At 40.5% G+C, this 16070-nt stretch overlaps 1 protein-coding gene across 1 annotated transcript; it reads right to left on the bottom strand.

Annotated features, from left to right (window-relative positions):
• Positions 1-6669: 6669 nt before the first annotated feature.
• On the bottom strand, positions 6670-14592 carry NUDT19 (nudix hydrolase 19). Its single transcript, XM_057710696.1, has 3 exons — positions 13747-14592; positions 8617-8824; positions 6670-7724 (listed from the first exon to the last, which is right to left on the bottom strand). The coding sequence occupies exons 1-3, from the start codon at positions 14461-14463 to the stop codon at positions 7519-7521; spliced, it is 1131 nt and encodes a 376-aa protein (XP_057566679.1). The 5' UTR covers positions 14464-14592; the 3' UTR covers positions 6670-7518.
• Between the last annotated feature and the right edge of the window lie 1478 nt (positions 14593-16070).

Below are 16070 nucleotides of genomic sequence, written 5' to 3'. Positions count from 1 at the left end.
TTTTTTTCCAGTTTTAATTGTGATATAATTGACATATAATATTGTATGAGTTTAAAGGGTACACCATAATGGTTTGATACATGTATATGTTGTGAAATGATTACCACAGTAAGTTTAGTTGACATCCATAACCATACATAGTTACAAAAATTTTTCCCCTTGTTTCTGTGTGTGTGGGGCCTGGGCGGGGGGGAGTTGGGGTGGGATGAATTGGGAGATTGGGATTGCCATGTATACATTACTAATAAGAAAAAAATCAAGTTATACACGTTAAATATATGCAGTTTATTGTATGTCAATTATATCTCAATAAAAGTCCTTAATAAAAAAGGGCAAATGACAAACTTTAAAAAACATTTTTTTTCCTCTTTTGATGAGAACTTTTACCATCTGCTCTTTTAGCAACTTTCAAATACATAATACAGTATTGTTAAGTATTCTCATCATGTTGTACATTACATCCCTAGAACTTATTTATCTAATAGCTGCAAGATTGTACCTCTGACCACCTTCACGATTCCCCAACCCCTACCCCCACCTCTGGCAACCACAAATCTGATTTCTGTTTCTATGAGTTTTGGGATTCCACATGTAAGTAAGATAATACAGTATTTGTCTTTCACTGTATGACTTATTTTACTTAGCGTAATGTCCTCAAGGTCCATTCATGTTGTCACAAATGCCAGGGTTTCCTTCTTTTTATGACTGAATAGTATTCCATTACCATACATATATAAGTATAGATATAGATAAAGATATAGATATAGATGTATATCTTTATCCATTCATCTGTCAGGGGACATTTAGGTTGTTTCCATGGCCTGGCCATTGTAAATAGTGCTTCAGTGAACATTGGGGTGCTGATATCTCTTAAGGATTGTTATATCACTTTTCTCAGATATATACCCAGAAATGGGTATCATATGATAGTTGTATTTTTAACTTTTTGAGGAATCTCCTTACTGTTTTTCATAGTAGCTGTACCAATTTACATTCCCACCAACAGTGCTCAGGTGTTCCCTTTTCTCCACATCTTCGCCAACACTTATCTCTTGTCTTTTTGTTGATAACTGTTCCAACAGGTGTGAGCTACTGATAACTCATTGTGGTTTTGATTTGCATTTCCCTAGTAATTAGTGGTGTTGAGCACCTTATCATGTACCTATTAGCCATCTGAATATCTTCTTTGGAAAAGTACCTATTCAGGCCCTTTGTCCATTTTTTAATTGGGTCATATTTTTGCTACTAACTTGTATGAGTTTCTTATATATTTTGGATATTAACCCCCTTGTGAGATGTATGGTTTGCAAATATTTTCTCACATTCAGTTAGTTGCCCTTTCACTTTGTTGATCATTTATTTTGCTGTGCAGAAACTTTTTAGTTTGATGTCCTATTTGTTTATTTTTAATTTTGTTGCTTGTGGTTTAGGTGTCATATTCAAAAACTGTTGACAAGACTCATGTCAATAAACTTTTGCTCTATTTCCATGATTTCAGGTCTTACATTTAAGTCTTTAATCCATTTCAAGTGATCTTTGGCTATTTAGGGTCTTTTGTGGTTCTATATAAATTTTAGGATTTTTTTTTTTTCTATTTCTGTTTAAGAAAAAAAAAAGGCCATTCGAATCTTGATAGCAGTTGACTGAAGCTACAGATGGCTTTGGGTAGTATGGATATTTTAACAATATTAATTCTTCCAATCCATGAACATGGGATATCTTTCTAATTGTTTGCGCCTTCACTTTCCTTCATCAATGGCTTACAGTTTTCAGGGTAGAAATCTTTCACCTCCTTAGTTAAATTTAGTCCAAAGTATTTCATTGTTTTTGATGCTATTGTAAATGAGATTATTTTCTCTGTTTCTTTTTCAGATAATTTGTTCATGTATAGAAATGCTACTGATCTTCATATGTTGATTTTGTATCCTGCAAATTTACTGAATTAGTTGATTAGATCTTCCAGGTTTTCAGGGGAGTCTTTAGGATTTTCAATATATAAAATCATTTGTTCTGCAAATAGAGACAATTTTACTTCTTCCTTTCCAATTCTAATGCCTTTTACTTCTTTTTCTTCCCTGATTTCTTCTAGCACTATGTTGAATAGGAATGGTGAGAGTGGACACCCTTGTCTTATTCCTGATACTAGAGGAAAAGCTTCCAGCCTTTCACCACTGAGTACAATGTTAGCTGTGGTCTTGTCATCTTTGGCTTTTATTGAGTTTCTTCTATACCTAATTTGTTGTGAGTTTTTATCATGAATGGATGTTGAATTTTGTCAAATGTTTTTCTACATCTATTGAGTTGCTCATATGACTTTTATCATTCATTTTATTAATGTGATGTAGCACACTTATTGATTTGCATGTTGAACCATCCTTGCATTCTAGGGATGAATCCCACTTGATCATGGTGTATGATACTTTTAATGTGCTGCTGAATCCAGTTTGCTAGTATTTTCTTTAGAATTTTTGCATCTGGGGGCTTCCCTTGTGGTCCAGTGGGTAAGACACTGTGCTCCCAATGCAGGGGGCCTGGGTTTGATGCCTGGTCGGGAAACTAGATCCCACATACATGCTGCAACCAAGAAGCCCACATGCCACAATGAAGATCCTGTGTGCCGCAACTAAGACCCAGTACAGCCAAAATAAATAAATATTTAAAAAATTAAAAAAATAATAGAGTCAATAGAATTTTTGCATCTCTATTCATCAGGGATATTGGCCTGTAGTCTTTCTTCTTGTAATGTCCTTTGGTAGCAGGGTAATTCTGGCCTTACGAGTTTGGGAGTGTTCCCTCTTCTTCAAATTTTGGAAAAGTTTGAGGATTGGCATTAATTCTTCTTTCAATATTTGGTAAAATGTACCAGTGAAGCCATCTGGTCCTGGGCTTTTCTTTTGGGGGAGGTTTTTTTTGTTTTTTTGTTTTTTTACTGATTCAGTCTCCTTACTTATCATTGGCCTGTTCAGATTTTATGTTTCTTCCTGCTTCACTTTTGGTAGGCTCTATTTTTCTAGGAATTTGCTCAAGTCTTCTAGGTTGCAGTTTTTTGGCATACAGTTGTTCACGGCAGTTTTTTATGATCCTTTCTGTTTCTATGGTATCAGTTGTAATGTCTTCTTTCTTGTCATTTATAATTTTATTGATTTACATTCTCTTTTTTTCGTGGCTAGTCTAGTTAACGGTTTGTCAATTTTGTTTATCTTTTCATAGAACCAACTCAGTTTTGTTAGCCTTTTCTATTGTTTTCCTGTCTCTATATCATTTATTTTTGCTCTAATTTCTATTATTTCCTTCCTTCTGCTAACTTTGGGCTTGGTTTATTCTTCTTTTTCAAGTTCCTCTAGATAATTAGGTTTAAAAACATTTAATCTAAGATTCTTTATCACTCAATAAATTTAACCCATTTTCATGTATCAGCATGGTTGATGTTTATTCCCACCTGAATTGTCTTGTTCTAAGCTTTTGTTTTGTTGCCATTTTCGTATTTTCTATCTTTTGCATTAGGGGTTGTGCTTTGCTTTTGACTGATTTGAAAAGTGACCATTCTGTTTTAAATTCTAATAGCCACTTTTGCATTTCAAAACACTTAAACAGGTATTATCACAAAACTGCAGTTATTGATTCCCTCCTTTTATGTTTTTTTTTCCCCTTATTCCTCCCATAGGCACTTCCTATTAATGATAATATAATCTGGGATTATTGAACTAAATTATTCTTATAAGAAAGTTACTTTTTTTTTTACAAAATAGGTTAAAATTTGAATTATTTTTAACATTTGCAGTGCTTTTTAGCCATATTTAACTGTTCATACTTACTTCCTATATTTTACTTCCACGTTCACCATCAGGACTTCTACCATGCATTTCTACTTCAAAACTTTTTATTTCCAATAATCTCTTAATTATGTATAATATTTCTATCAAATCAGTTTTTTTAGAGCTTTGGAATCTTCAGAGCCCATATATAAACAAGGATTACTTCTGTGGCTGTCACACATGGTTGATATAAAATTACTGACCACACACATGCTTTTCCCCTCAGCATATTATATGTGCTGTCCAGTGTATCATGTTACTATATGATACACACTAAGATTTTGTGCATTTGTGAGTAATCTTCTCTTTCTCTCCCAGAAGATCTATGCATTTGCTGTCTTTGAAATTTAAAATGTCATCCAGGTATTGAACAATTTTTGTTATTTTTGTTTTGGCCACAGCAGGACCTTTTTGTCTGACGATAAACATTTCCCAGGGACTTCCCTGGTGGCTCAATGGTTAAGAATCTGCCTACCAATGCAGGGGACATGGGTTCAAGCCCTGGTCCAGGAAGATCCCACATGCCATGGAGCAACTAAGCCCATGTGCCACAACTACTGAGCCTGTGCTCTAGAGCCCACGAGCCACAACTACTGAGCCCATGTGCCACAACTACTGAAGCTCGTGCACCTAGAGCCCATGCTCCACAAGAGAAGCCACCACGCTGAGAAGCCCATGCACCACAATGAAGAGTAGCCCCAGCTCACCGCAACTAGAGAAAAGCCCACATGCAGCAACAAAGACACAACACAGCCAAAAATAAATAAATTTAAAAAATTTTTTTCATTCAGCTCAAGAAACCTTTGTTCTCTAAATAATGCTTTTCTTCTTTTCTTCTATTCTGGAATTTTCATTTAGACATACCAATAATCCACATATTTGATGCCCAACCTCTGTTTTTCTTTTGTTTATTATTTATTTTGGCTGTGCCGGGTTTTAGTTGAGGCATGCAGACTTCCTAGTTGCAGCATACAGACTTCTGAGTTGCAGCATGTGGACTCTTAGTTGTGGCATACAGACTTCTTAGTTGTGGCATGCATGCGGGATCTAGTTCCCCAACCAGGTTTTAAACCCAGTCCCCCTACATTGGGAGCTCAAAGTCCTACCCACTAGACGACCAGGGAAGTCCCCATCAATGTCTGTTTTTCTTAAGTTACAGTAACAAGGAGACCCAAGAACAAAAAGTTCAGAGATCCAGGTTTGTCTCAAGGCAACAGTATGTGCAAAGGTTCTGAGGTGGGAAAGAACTTTGAGCAGTCAAGGAAGAGAAGGAAGACCCTTCTGAAGGGAATATAGAGGGAGAGGGGTGTATGATATCAGAGAGAAAGGCAGGGCCTTGTAGACCACAAATTTAGTGTTTAAGTGTTAAGAAAAGCCATGGAAGGGCTTTAATGAGAGCAGTGACAGGACATGACTTACATTTCAATGTCAAGTTCACTTTTTCTGGAGGAATGCATTATGAGGGGGAAGAAGGAAAATGAAGAGACTGGCTCTGAATCTGTTACAATTGGCTAAGTAAGAGACAACTGTGGTTTAGACTAAAGCGATCGTGCAGGGATGGGAAGATGGGAGTTTCAAGATAATTGTGTATCACAGATCAATAGGGCTTGCTAGTCATCTGGATATAGGAATGAAGGAAAGGGAGGAATCATGAGTAAGATTTTTAGCTTCAATAACTGGTGAATTTCCAATATAGGGAAGGTTATGCTGAGGCAACCTGCTTAGGAAGGAAAAGTATAGATTAGGGAACAAGCTAAACTGTTTTAACAAAGAGATCCTATAAAATATAGTGCCTTATGTAAAACAGAAGTGTATTTCTCTTTTCACTTAACAAGCAAGAGGTGAGCAATCCAAGTAGTAGGCAGTTATGCTTTAACATCTGGTGTCTTTCTCTGGGTCCAAGGTAGCTGCTCCAGTTGCCACCATTTCCAGCCAGTGAGAAGGCAAGAGATTTCCTTTTTAAAGAATGTGACCTACATATGTCCATATATGAGGGCTTCCCCTGCAAACTATCCCCCAGAAGAGAAGAAGTCCCCTTACATTCAAGTCCTTATTATATTTCCCATATTGTAGGGCACTCTCGTTTTATATTAACAAAGAACTGTGAGGATAAGGATATATTAGCCTAAAATACTGATGCCGGCCCAGTTTTGGATTTTTACGGACATCATTCAAAAGCTGATCTTGCTCTGCCTCTTTATGTGAGTAAAGCATTTTTCCATCCAATGCTTGGCTGTGTTGTGGCCTCCCTGGTGACTATAATACCAAGATGCGATGGGCAGACGTGTTCAGACCTCTGCTTTTAGTTTCAGGCAGCAGATGCCACTTCCTAGAAAAGGAATCAGGTTCTACTCTTGACTGTGGCACTAACCAGCTGTGTGACTCTGTTTCTCAATTTTCTCATCAGCGAAATCATGGTGTTCACTGAGGTCTCTTCCAGCTGTAACATTCTTGTTTTCTGTGAGAATGAAAGAATAGTATGCCCAAGGCCAAAAGTTAGCAAGGAGAACTTCTACAGATTTAGAAGCCAGATGGAATGCTAACAGTATTTGTGGCTCTCAAAATTTACATGTTGGAACCATTTATCAAAGACAGTAGATTTTACTCGAGATCACAGTTTCTCAAACTTGGCCAGATAATTCTTCACTGTGGCTGGCTGTCCTGTGCATTGTAGAATATTAAACTGTATCCCTGGCCTCTTCCCACTAGATGGTAGTAGCATCTCACTCTCAGTTGTGACAACCTGAATTTATCCAGACACTGCCAAATGCCCCTGGAGGGCAAAAGGGCCCAGGTTGAGAACCACTGATCTAGCTGTATTTCTCTAATCAGGATTAAATAATACACATAAACCTTATTTACCAATACCTCTATTTTATAGGTAGGAAAACCAGAACATTTCATGAAAAATGAAACTCAATGTACAAGGCATAATATAGTCAAAGATCTGAAATAGAACTGGTGTCTTACCCATTTCTCACCTTTAATCAATAAACATTATTCCTCTTAAGAGGAGGTGAAAAAATTACCCATATTAAAAACACCATTAATAAGTACCCTTAGATGATGAATAGCTCTACATCTCTCTAATCTCCTTGTATTCTGTTAACTAGCACTCCAAGGTAAAAATAATTATGACCTTTGTTATGGCTTCACATTTCTTTGCAACAGTCACTAAAATAATTTCCAACTTGGTAAACATAATAACTCATGCCATTTAGTTTTAAACAGAGTTATATCTTAATCATCAAGCTAAAGTCATAAGAAAATAATGACACTGTCACCTGAAGGTCACCTCAGTCTACTGTTCACCATGCATCTAACCACACACCCTTAAATTAATTCCAGCAGAAAGTCTAAGGAATTCATGGATCAATCTGCTAGTATGTCAGGCAGAGTGCTAATACAGTTAAAAGACAATACAGTAGAACATCTTATTTAAACTTTTGATAACAATACAAAAGTAGAAACCCTTGTGAAAACTTTTTTCTCGTTTTGGTAACAAGATCATTAATACTTTATACTTGTGTGATACTGTAAGGTTTAAAGAATAAAATAAGAGAGCTCCACAATGTACTTGAAATATGAAAGACTGTACTAGAACTTACAGGCACAAAGTTCCTTAAGTTCCAGGCATGTCTAGTCAACCCTCATTTTTCATCAGAATAGCTTCAAGTAGGCCAGCTTACAAAGAAGCTGTTCTTTACAGACGGCTCTTACTCACTACATAGTTCTTAGGATAAACGTGTTTATACTTTGACTGAACTGTCACGTGGATGTTATAATCATGGCGACTGTACAACACTACTCGGTGAAATTTCTTGCTTTCCTTCATGATTTCTTCAATCTTTTTTTCAGTGGACATATGATTTTCTAAAAAGTTTGAATCTTCTAAGTACATCTCATCTCCTGAAAAACAATATTTTAATTTTAGTGTTATTTTATAAAACATACCAACATATTAGCGATATATAAATCAGTATTTATGTTTATCTACTTCACGTGGTTGGAACTGAGATAGTTGTTAAGTAATCTTAATTTTTTGTGCTTACCTCAATTTATTTCTTGTTTTTAATACCCCCCCTACTCTCCCCAGTACCCCATTTTCCCCAAGAATTTTCTTTGAGCACATAAATATTTACGACAGGTATTTTTTCATCCTGAACTATAATTTTTTATACTAATTCATGACTCTGTATCCCATTCAATATTCATGTTGGCCTTGATATTCATGTATTTTTGGTGTTTCAATGTGGGCTGCTCTAATCATTTTAAGGTTAAATTAGAGATATTATCATTTACGTATCAAAACTGCTAAGCTGTCCCACTGTGGAATGAGTAACAAATATTATCACAATTCTGATAAATGAGAAAAGCAGCCATAAGTAAGACAGGTCACAAAACTCCACTGTAAGCTGCCACCAAGCCACCAAACCTCTATCCTGTACTTGCCCAACAGCAACTGACCACCAACAAACTCTCTTTCAATCAAATAAGTACAATGTACAAGTTTTCATAATTCACAATTAAAATGTTAAAAAGTGAGATAATACACGAGAAAGAACTTTGTCAATGTCTAGGAAATATATTTACGTAAGTGTATACAAAGTAATGTATCCAGAATTTCTGGTTATAATAAATACTATGAATATCTTATAGACCTTGACCTTATTTAATTAGTACCTCTGTAGTGTGTAAAACATAGACTGTAATTCACGTCTCTGTGTGGAGTAATATTGCCACAAGGCCCAGAGCATTAAATGTGAATACTAACAAAAACATTGATAATTCACTGATTTACCTGGTAAAAGATGGATCATCCCATCAGCAGTTAATAATACAATTGGCAGCACTCTTTCCACCCCTTCTAATTCACGATCCAAACAAAATTTGTGCAAGTCAGAGAGAGAGGCAAAGTTTTCTAGTCTTCTTATTTCGTAGAACTGTGGGACTGCAAACCAAATTTCCTTTGATATGAAGCTTTCAGTTGCCTCTGATGGAGATGACCACTGTGGAAGACAAAGGTAGGGTTTCCTAAGGTTTATCTCATAGACAGTATAAGATTCAAGACCCTTAGATCAGTACCTAAGATCTAATTGAAAATGTAAAATTAACTCATTAATGTGTCTTGCTCGATTCCTCTGAGACAACATGAAAAGGTTCGGTGAAGAAGGCTGGGTTGATCCCCTTCAGAGGTTGATTACTGGGACACTGATGCTGAGAACTCGTCAATAAACCAGGATAGATCACAGAGAGTTGACCTGGGAGAGTTGTTCAGCATAAAAGACAGGAGATGCAAAGAAGGCAAGGTGGTTCTGGTCACTCCCAAAGGAAGACCCTGAAGTATAAACTATTGCCAGCAGATTGAGAATTCAGTGCCCATTCATTCCTCCCATAAATGGGTGCCTTGGCTAGGCACTAAGGATGTGGTAGTGAAGGAGACAAAGCTCTCTCAGGCCCTAATAGGGCCTTCAGCAAACAAAATGTAGCATGATACATGCCATGTGTTGCAATGAAGGTAAAGAGGCAGGAGCAAGAGAAGCTTTCAGGGAGGTCAAGAGACATGACTCAGTCTATCATCCCAGGAGTGTAATTAGTACAAGATATCAACCAGACAGTACTTACCCATTTCACTTAAGTGGTCTCACTGCTGTGACCTGCCCCCTTTTCCAAGTCTTCCTTCCATACACATTTAGATAAAAAGAGCTGATTCAACGAATATGGAATAACTCCAAAAGGTCTTTCTTTAACTGATTTACTAAATATCCACTTACACTGGGGAAACTGATTCTCACACCCAAAACCAGGGAGTTGAAATTGATTGCCTTGAATAACTATAGGCCAAAGGTTTACAAACTGGTATGAGAAACCTGAGAAACCTGTTAAATCTTCAATCTATGGGGCCCAGCAATCTACCTTTAATAAGCACCCTAGATTCTTCTGAAGGTGGCCAAGGCTACATTTTGAAAAACAAAGCTCTGATCTCAAAGGACCACCCAATCTCTAAGGTATTGACAAAGCATACTGCTTTGTCAGTTCTTTGTAAGTTAGTGGTAACAATGAAGATAAAGTGTTAAACAATAGGCATTAACTCACTTAATTCAACCTGTTCAGGCTGGTCTAGACCACAGACTAAAATAACTTAAATAACTTACTTTTATTTTATTGGTTACTTGTTACTAGTAAAACACTGCTCAAAATGCTTTACATAAAGTATTTCCAATCCTTAGGCTAACCCTGCATACTCTCATTTTATAGATGAGGAAACATAGGAAGCTCCTCTAACTAAAAAACCTGGGCTTCAAATTCACAGGGCAGGGCCTCTGAATTCCACTGTTTCCCCTCAGTTTCTGAACTTCAGCAGTACTGACACTTTAAGCCTGATAATTCTTTGTTGAAGGATATTTAGCAGCATACCTGAGCTCTACCCAGTAGAAGCCAGTAGAAGTCCGTGAGTTGTGACAACCAAAAATGTCTCCAGACATTGCCAAGTGTACCTGAGGGTGGTATGGGTAAATCATCCCATGTTGAGAGCCACTAGCCTAGACCAGGTTAAGAATTGTTTATTGGAAATTTCAGCCACAAGTGCTAGAATTACCCTCCCCCAACATAATGTAAACAATAGAGAAATGGACAAACTCTATGAAACCACCATTATCAGACGTTGAAAAATGCAGTTATTGGGAATTCCCTGGTGGTCAGGTGGTTAGGATGCTGTGCTTTCACTGTCCAGGGCCCAGGTTCGATCCGTGGTCAGGGAACTAAGATCCCACAAGTCACATGGCACAGCAAAAAACAAAAAAGAGCAGAATTATAATTTGTGAGAAAAGAAAAGCAAATGAGGTGAACTCCACCAATGCCCAGGCTTTCTGCCTAAAGGTAATCACCAGACTGGATTACAAGGAGGGAGAACCTAGTCAGAGTGTAGGATTCTCACTGACTTGAAGAGACAGAGATCAGAGCTTGGTAAGGGCCATACAGATAGAATTGGGAAGGCAACGTACCTGAGAGCAGGGATCTACACACAGTAGAGCTCCAGAAATCTGTAAAAGGTGCCCTTGAGTCTTTATAAACACTAATCTATCATATGACACTGGAAAATGATTCCTGAAAAAAACAATTACCTGAGAGCTTTAAGACTAACAGCTCCCAGGGCTCACCTAGGGCCAGAAAGTTTTCAAATTCCCTCCAACCACAATGTAGAGACCTTGTTGAATATAAGAGGCATTTGGTAGAACCCAGAAGGGTCACACATTAGAGGTGCAGCTAGATTAGCCCTAGAATAAAGCTGTCTATAGACCTACTCTTAAAACCACTTAAAGAACAAACCTCAAAAGGCAAGTTAATTTGCAATAACAACTTCCTGCCAGGAAAAGTCCTATAATCTTCAAAAAAAAAAAAAAGGACAAACTCCAGTACTCAACTGAAAATCACAATATTCAACATCCAATCAAAAACTGCAAGACCTATATATGACAAAGCAAAAGAATGTGACCCATAAATAGAAGAAAAATCAGTCAATAGAAACAGACCCAGAAATTACAGAGATGATGAAATTAGCAGAAAAGGACATTAAAAATCAATGTTACAAGTATGTTCCATTGGCTGAAAGATGTACAGAAAAACATGAACATGATGAGAAAAAGAAAATGTTTTAAAAGAAATAAATGGAACTTCTAGAGATGAAAAATACACTGAATGGTACTTACACCTGATTGAGTACTATATAAGAAAAGGGAGAAATTTTGAAAACAGAGCAATAAATCTATTTAAAGTAAAGCAGAGAGGAAAAAAGATCAGGGAAAAAAAATGAACAAGGCATCAGGGACCCACAGAACATTATCAAGTAGTCCAACATACATGTAATTGGAGTCCCAGAAAATCAGGGGAGGTGAAAAAGATTTGAAGAAACAAATAATTAAATAATAAAACAAAAAGAAAGCCATTCACATTATAATCAAATTACTGAACACCAATAATTAAGAGGAAATACTTAAAGTAGCCACACACACCAAAAACAAAAACACAAACACATTATGTACAGAGGAACTGAGAGTTAAAAGCAAACTTTTCTATGAGATAATGGACGTTCAATAAACTTATTGTGGTAATTATGTCATGGTATACGTAAGTCAAATCATTATGCTGTCACCTTAAACTTACACAGTGCTGTATGTCAATTATATCTCAATAAAACTGGAAGAAAAAAAAAAAGCAGACTTCTCAACAGAAGATTATGCAAACCGGAAAATAATGAAGCAACAACTCTAAGTACTGACAGAAAACAAAAACAATGACAACAACAAAAACCCCAAACTGTTAACCTACATAAAATTCTACACCCAGCCAAAACATCTTTCAAAAAACAAAAGCAAAATAAAGTATTTTCAGACAAACAAAATTTAGAAGATTCATTGTCAGAAGATCTGAAATACAAGACATATTAGAGGAAGTTCCTCAGGCAGAAAGATACCAGATGCAGATTTAAATCTACACAAAGGAATGAAGTGTGCTATGGTAAACATAAAAGATATTTCCCCCTCATTTTCACAGTCTTTAACAGATTGACTGTTTAAAGCAAAAATAATCAGAGTGTACTGTAGAGTTTATAATAGAAGTAAAAGTCAAATGTATGACAACAAAAGAATAAACGACAGAAGAGGAGAAATGGAAGTATATTATTTTAAGGTTCTAATACTACACATTAAGTGAGAGACGTATACTGCAAACCCTAAAGCAACCACAAAGAAGTACAGTTACTAAGTCAATAACAGAGATAAAACAGTCCTAAAAAATACTCAAATAATCCAAAATAAGTCAGGAAAAGAAGAAAAACAGTGCAGAAGACAGAGGGGACAGATTTTAAAACTAACAGCAAGATGGTAGATTTGAATTTAACCTTAGTGAGAATAACATTGACTACAAATGATCTAAACACTGCAACTGAAAGGCAGAAACTGTCATATTGGATAAAAAAAGTAAGACAATATGCCACCTACAAGAAGCATACTTTAAATACAGACACAGGTTAAAAGTAAAGAATGGAAAAAGATACACTATGCTATCACTAATCAAATGAAAGGCTGAGGGGCTAATCTTCAGATTTCAGAAAAAGGAACACTGCCAGAGATAAAGAAGGATATTTCATCATAATCAAAGGCTCAGTCCATCAAGCTTGAGTAGGCCTATGCAGCACCTTACAAGGGCGTTTCAAAATCCAGGAAGCCAAACCTGACAGAACTGAAAAGAGTAAAGGACACATCTGCAATTATTCCTTGAAGATTTCAGCATTCCTCTCTCAGTACCTGATGGAACAGGTAAATGATACGGAAGACCTGAGGGCACCATCAACGAACTTAACCTAACTGCCAGTTTTACAAACATGCCATGAAACACAGCAGAATACACATTCTTTTTAGGTGCGCGAGGGATCATTCACCAAGGTAGACCACATTCATGGCCATAAAACAAGTCTCAAATGAAACAGTCTCAAATTTTAAAAGGCTGAACTATGAGGAAAAAAACTGCTGCGGGGATGAAATGAGTTCACGAATGGCAAATGCTTCGGAAGGAGCCTGGCGCCTCATCAGCGCTAGCAGAGCTCCTGGGATCTCTGCGAGCCACCCGCTGGAGAAACTGCGTGGGGACACACTTTCGAGGCCCTAGGACTGTGCAGCCGGGCAGAGAAGAGAGCAGTTCACCACGGTCATGGCTTTGGCTTTGGCCTTGCTGGGCCGTGGCGGGGGCGGGGGCCGTACCGCCTGGGTCCCACGCCCGCTCAGCCGCGTGTTGGCTGTATGGCCCTGAGCAAGCCGACGAGCCTGTCTGCGCCCGGCCTATCTGGAAGGTCCCTGGTGGGCCTGGGGTCCGGCCGGGGTCCTCATTCCCAAGCCCCCGGGTGTCCCCACTCCGCGCCGGCAGGACGCCCTACCTGGCAGCCCACCACCTCCACCAAGTCGGAGAAGACCGGCGGCGGCTCGCGCAGGCAGCACAGAAAGAAGGTGGTCTCGAAGCGGCGGCCGCCGCCCCAGCCCGTGAACGGCGTGAGCCAGGCGCTCCACTCGTGCAGCGCCCAGATGTCGGGCGTGCAGTCGAGGTGCGCGCACAGGCGCAGGAAGTGCTGCGGGTCGCGGCGCACGCGGGCGCGCCAGTCGTCCAGGGCCGGCGGCGGCGCCAGGGCGCGGCCCAGCTCGGGCGCCGCTGGGCCGGGGCCCCTGGGCCGCAGCAGGAGCACGCCCGCCTCCTCGAAGGCCTCGCGGATGGCGCAGATGCGGAAGGCGACGTCATCCGGCAGCGCCCCCTCGTCCCCGTCGGCGGCTCCGGGCCCCGGATCGGGCAGCGCTGGGAAGGTGGCGCTCCGGGGCGGCGCCGGGCCCAGGCCGAAGCGGGGCGGCCCGTGGTGCGGCGCGAAGAGGCGCAGCCATTCGGCCGAGCGGTCTGCCGCGTCCAGCACCCCACCCGGGAAGACGTGCGCCCCGGGCAAGAAGCCTTGGTGCGCCGAGCGCTGCAGCAGCAGCAGCCGGAAGTCCTCGGTGGACGGCGGGGGCCTCAGTGGGGCGGCGGGGGCCGGGCGCGTCCAGCCCGCCGCCAGCAACACGGTGGCCGCCCGCCGCCAGCTGCTCGGGCCGGTCCGCAGGGGGCCGCTCATGGCGGGTGGCGGCGCGCGGTGCGGGCTCCGGGTTCTGGTGCGGCTGGAGCTCTCCCCGGGCTTGCCGACGGAGGCCGGCGTCCCTCCCGGTGAACTCCGGCGAGGCGCGCCCTGGGCGTAAGTGAACCCGGGCTGTTTGGCCGCTTTGGCGCCTGCCTGTAAAGGGGGTGTGCCGGCGCGGGGAAGCTCCGCCTCGAGTCCCCGGCCAGGTCACTCTCTCGGGACAAGGGCTGTCACAGTCCCCTGCTAGGAGGACCTCATCACCCTCACTCAGGACACTTGGACCAAGAGCAGGAATGCTTAGGGTCTCACAATGACCTATCGAGGTAAAAGTACGATGCAAACCTAGGCCTGGTGACACCTACCCGACCAAAACCTGAGAAGTAGGACTTTCTCGATTAAACCAGGGGTCGACAAGAGGGTGTGTTTCCTTTGGCAGGGGTTGCGGGGAGTGTATGGGGGTGGTCCAAGGGATAGGTGTCCGAGCTTTGTAGGCTCACATGAACCCCAGCAGTGAGAAACTGATGGATGAACTAGATACCAAATTCCAAATTTTACACTGCACAGTCTGAGCGTGAAAGGCCCTCCTTGAATCCCCAGACAAGCTCCTGTCTTGTAATCTGGACACCTTTCATTGTCAGAGCACCTGGGAGCACCTTAAGCATCTTAGCTCATTTGATAATTCCCTCTTTCAGGGGATAATTTTAATCCAAGCCTATAGATGGAAATTTCTCTCTGCTCCACCTTTTTAGTGGCTGTAATACTCCCACCTCCAAGAGAAGGGTTAGAAAGAGCCTGTTCAAGCAGAGGCTTCTCTTTTATAACTCCTTACTAGTTGCCAACGATTTCTCCCCCAATTGCTATTATAGTTGATCACACATTTGTTGTGTTTTTGGGTGAGCATATAGACTGTACTCTCATTGAGACTCATTTTCAACCTATCATTTTAATGTGGGATATTCCCTGGGGGAGAATCCAGAGATGGCACCAGCAGTATTTAGGTTAATTTTTGTTAGCATCATTTTCTAAAGATGCAAATCCCTGTGTACTGACTGCATCCCAGAAACAGGAAACAAGACCACACGTTTAGAAAGAGACAGAGAAGCCAAGGGAATACATATGTTCTGGCAGGCTGGAGGCGGGGGGTGGGGGTGGGGTGGGGGGTGGAGTCTGCCAAATTTCATCTATCTTGAGTCTCTACATAATCCACGGTTGGGAACCCCTCCCATATATGCTTTCTCACTGCATGTGGCTCTCTACTCTGAGATAATCATTTCACAATCTATTGTACAGTCTTGTGTGGCACCCTGGAACCTGTGTTTTTAACAATCCGCAACTCTCCAGGTGATTTCAGTGCTTTCAGCCATGAGAAGCTGTAAAAGGTGGTGATATGATTAAGTTCATATCTTCAGAGATCACCCTGACAACAGCATGATGACTCAGTTGGATGGGGCTGTTCTGGAGGCCCATGGAACGTGCTGGGGAAGAAATAATGAGGGTCTAATCTAGGAGAGTGTCTGTGAAGAGGGGGTGAGGTGGGAAGAAGGGAATGATTCATTAGAGAGTATTTAGGAGGTAGACTTGGGGTAACGTAATTGGTTGACTAT

Source organism: Hippopotamus amphibius, chromosome 16 (genome assembly GCF_030028045.1).
Source record: "Hippopotamus amphibius kiboko isolate mHipAmp2 chromosome 16, mHipAmp2.hap2, whole genome shotgun sequence".
NCBI classification, from domain to species: Eukaryota; Metazoa; Chordata; class Mammalia; order Artiodactyla; family Hippopotamidae; genus Hippopotamus; species Hippopotamus amphibius.
This window is presented reverse-complemented; position numbering and strand designations above follow the sequence as displayed.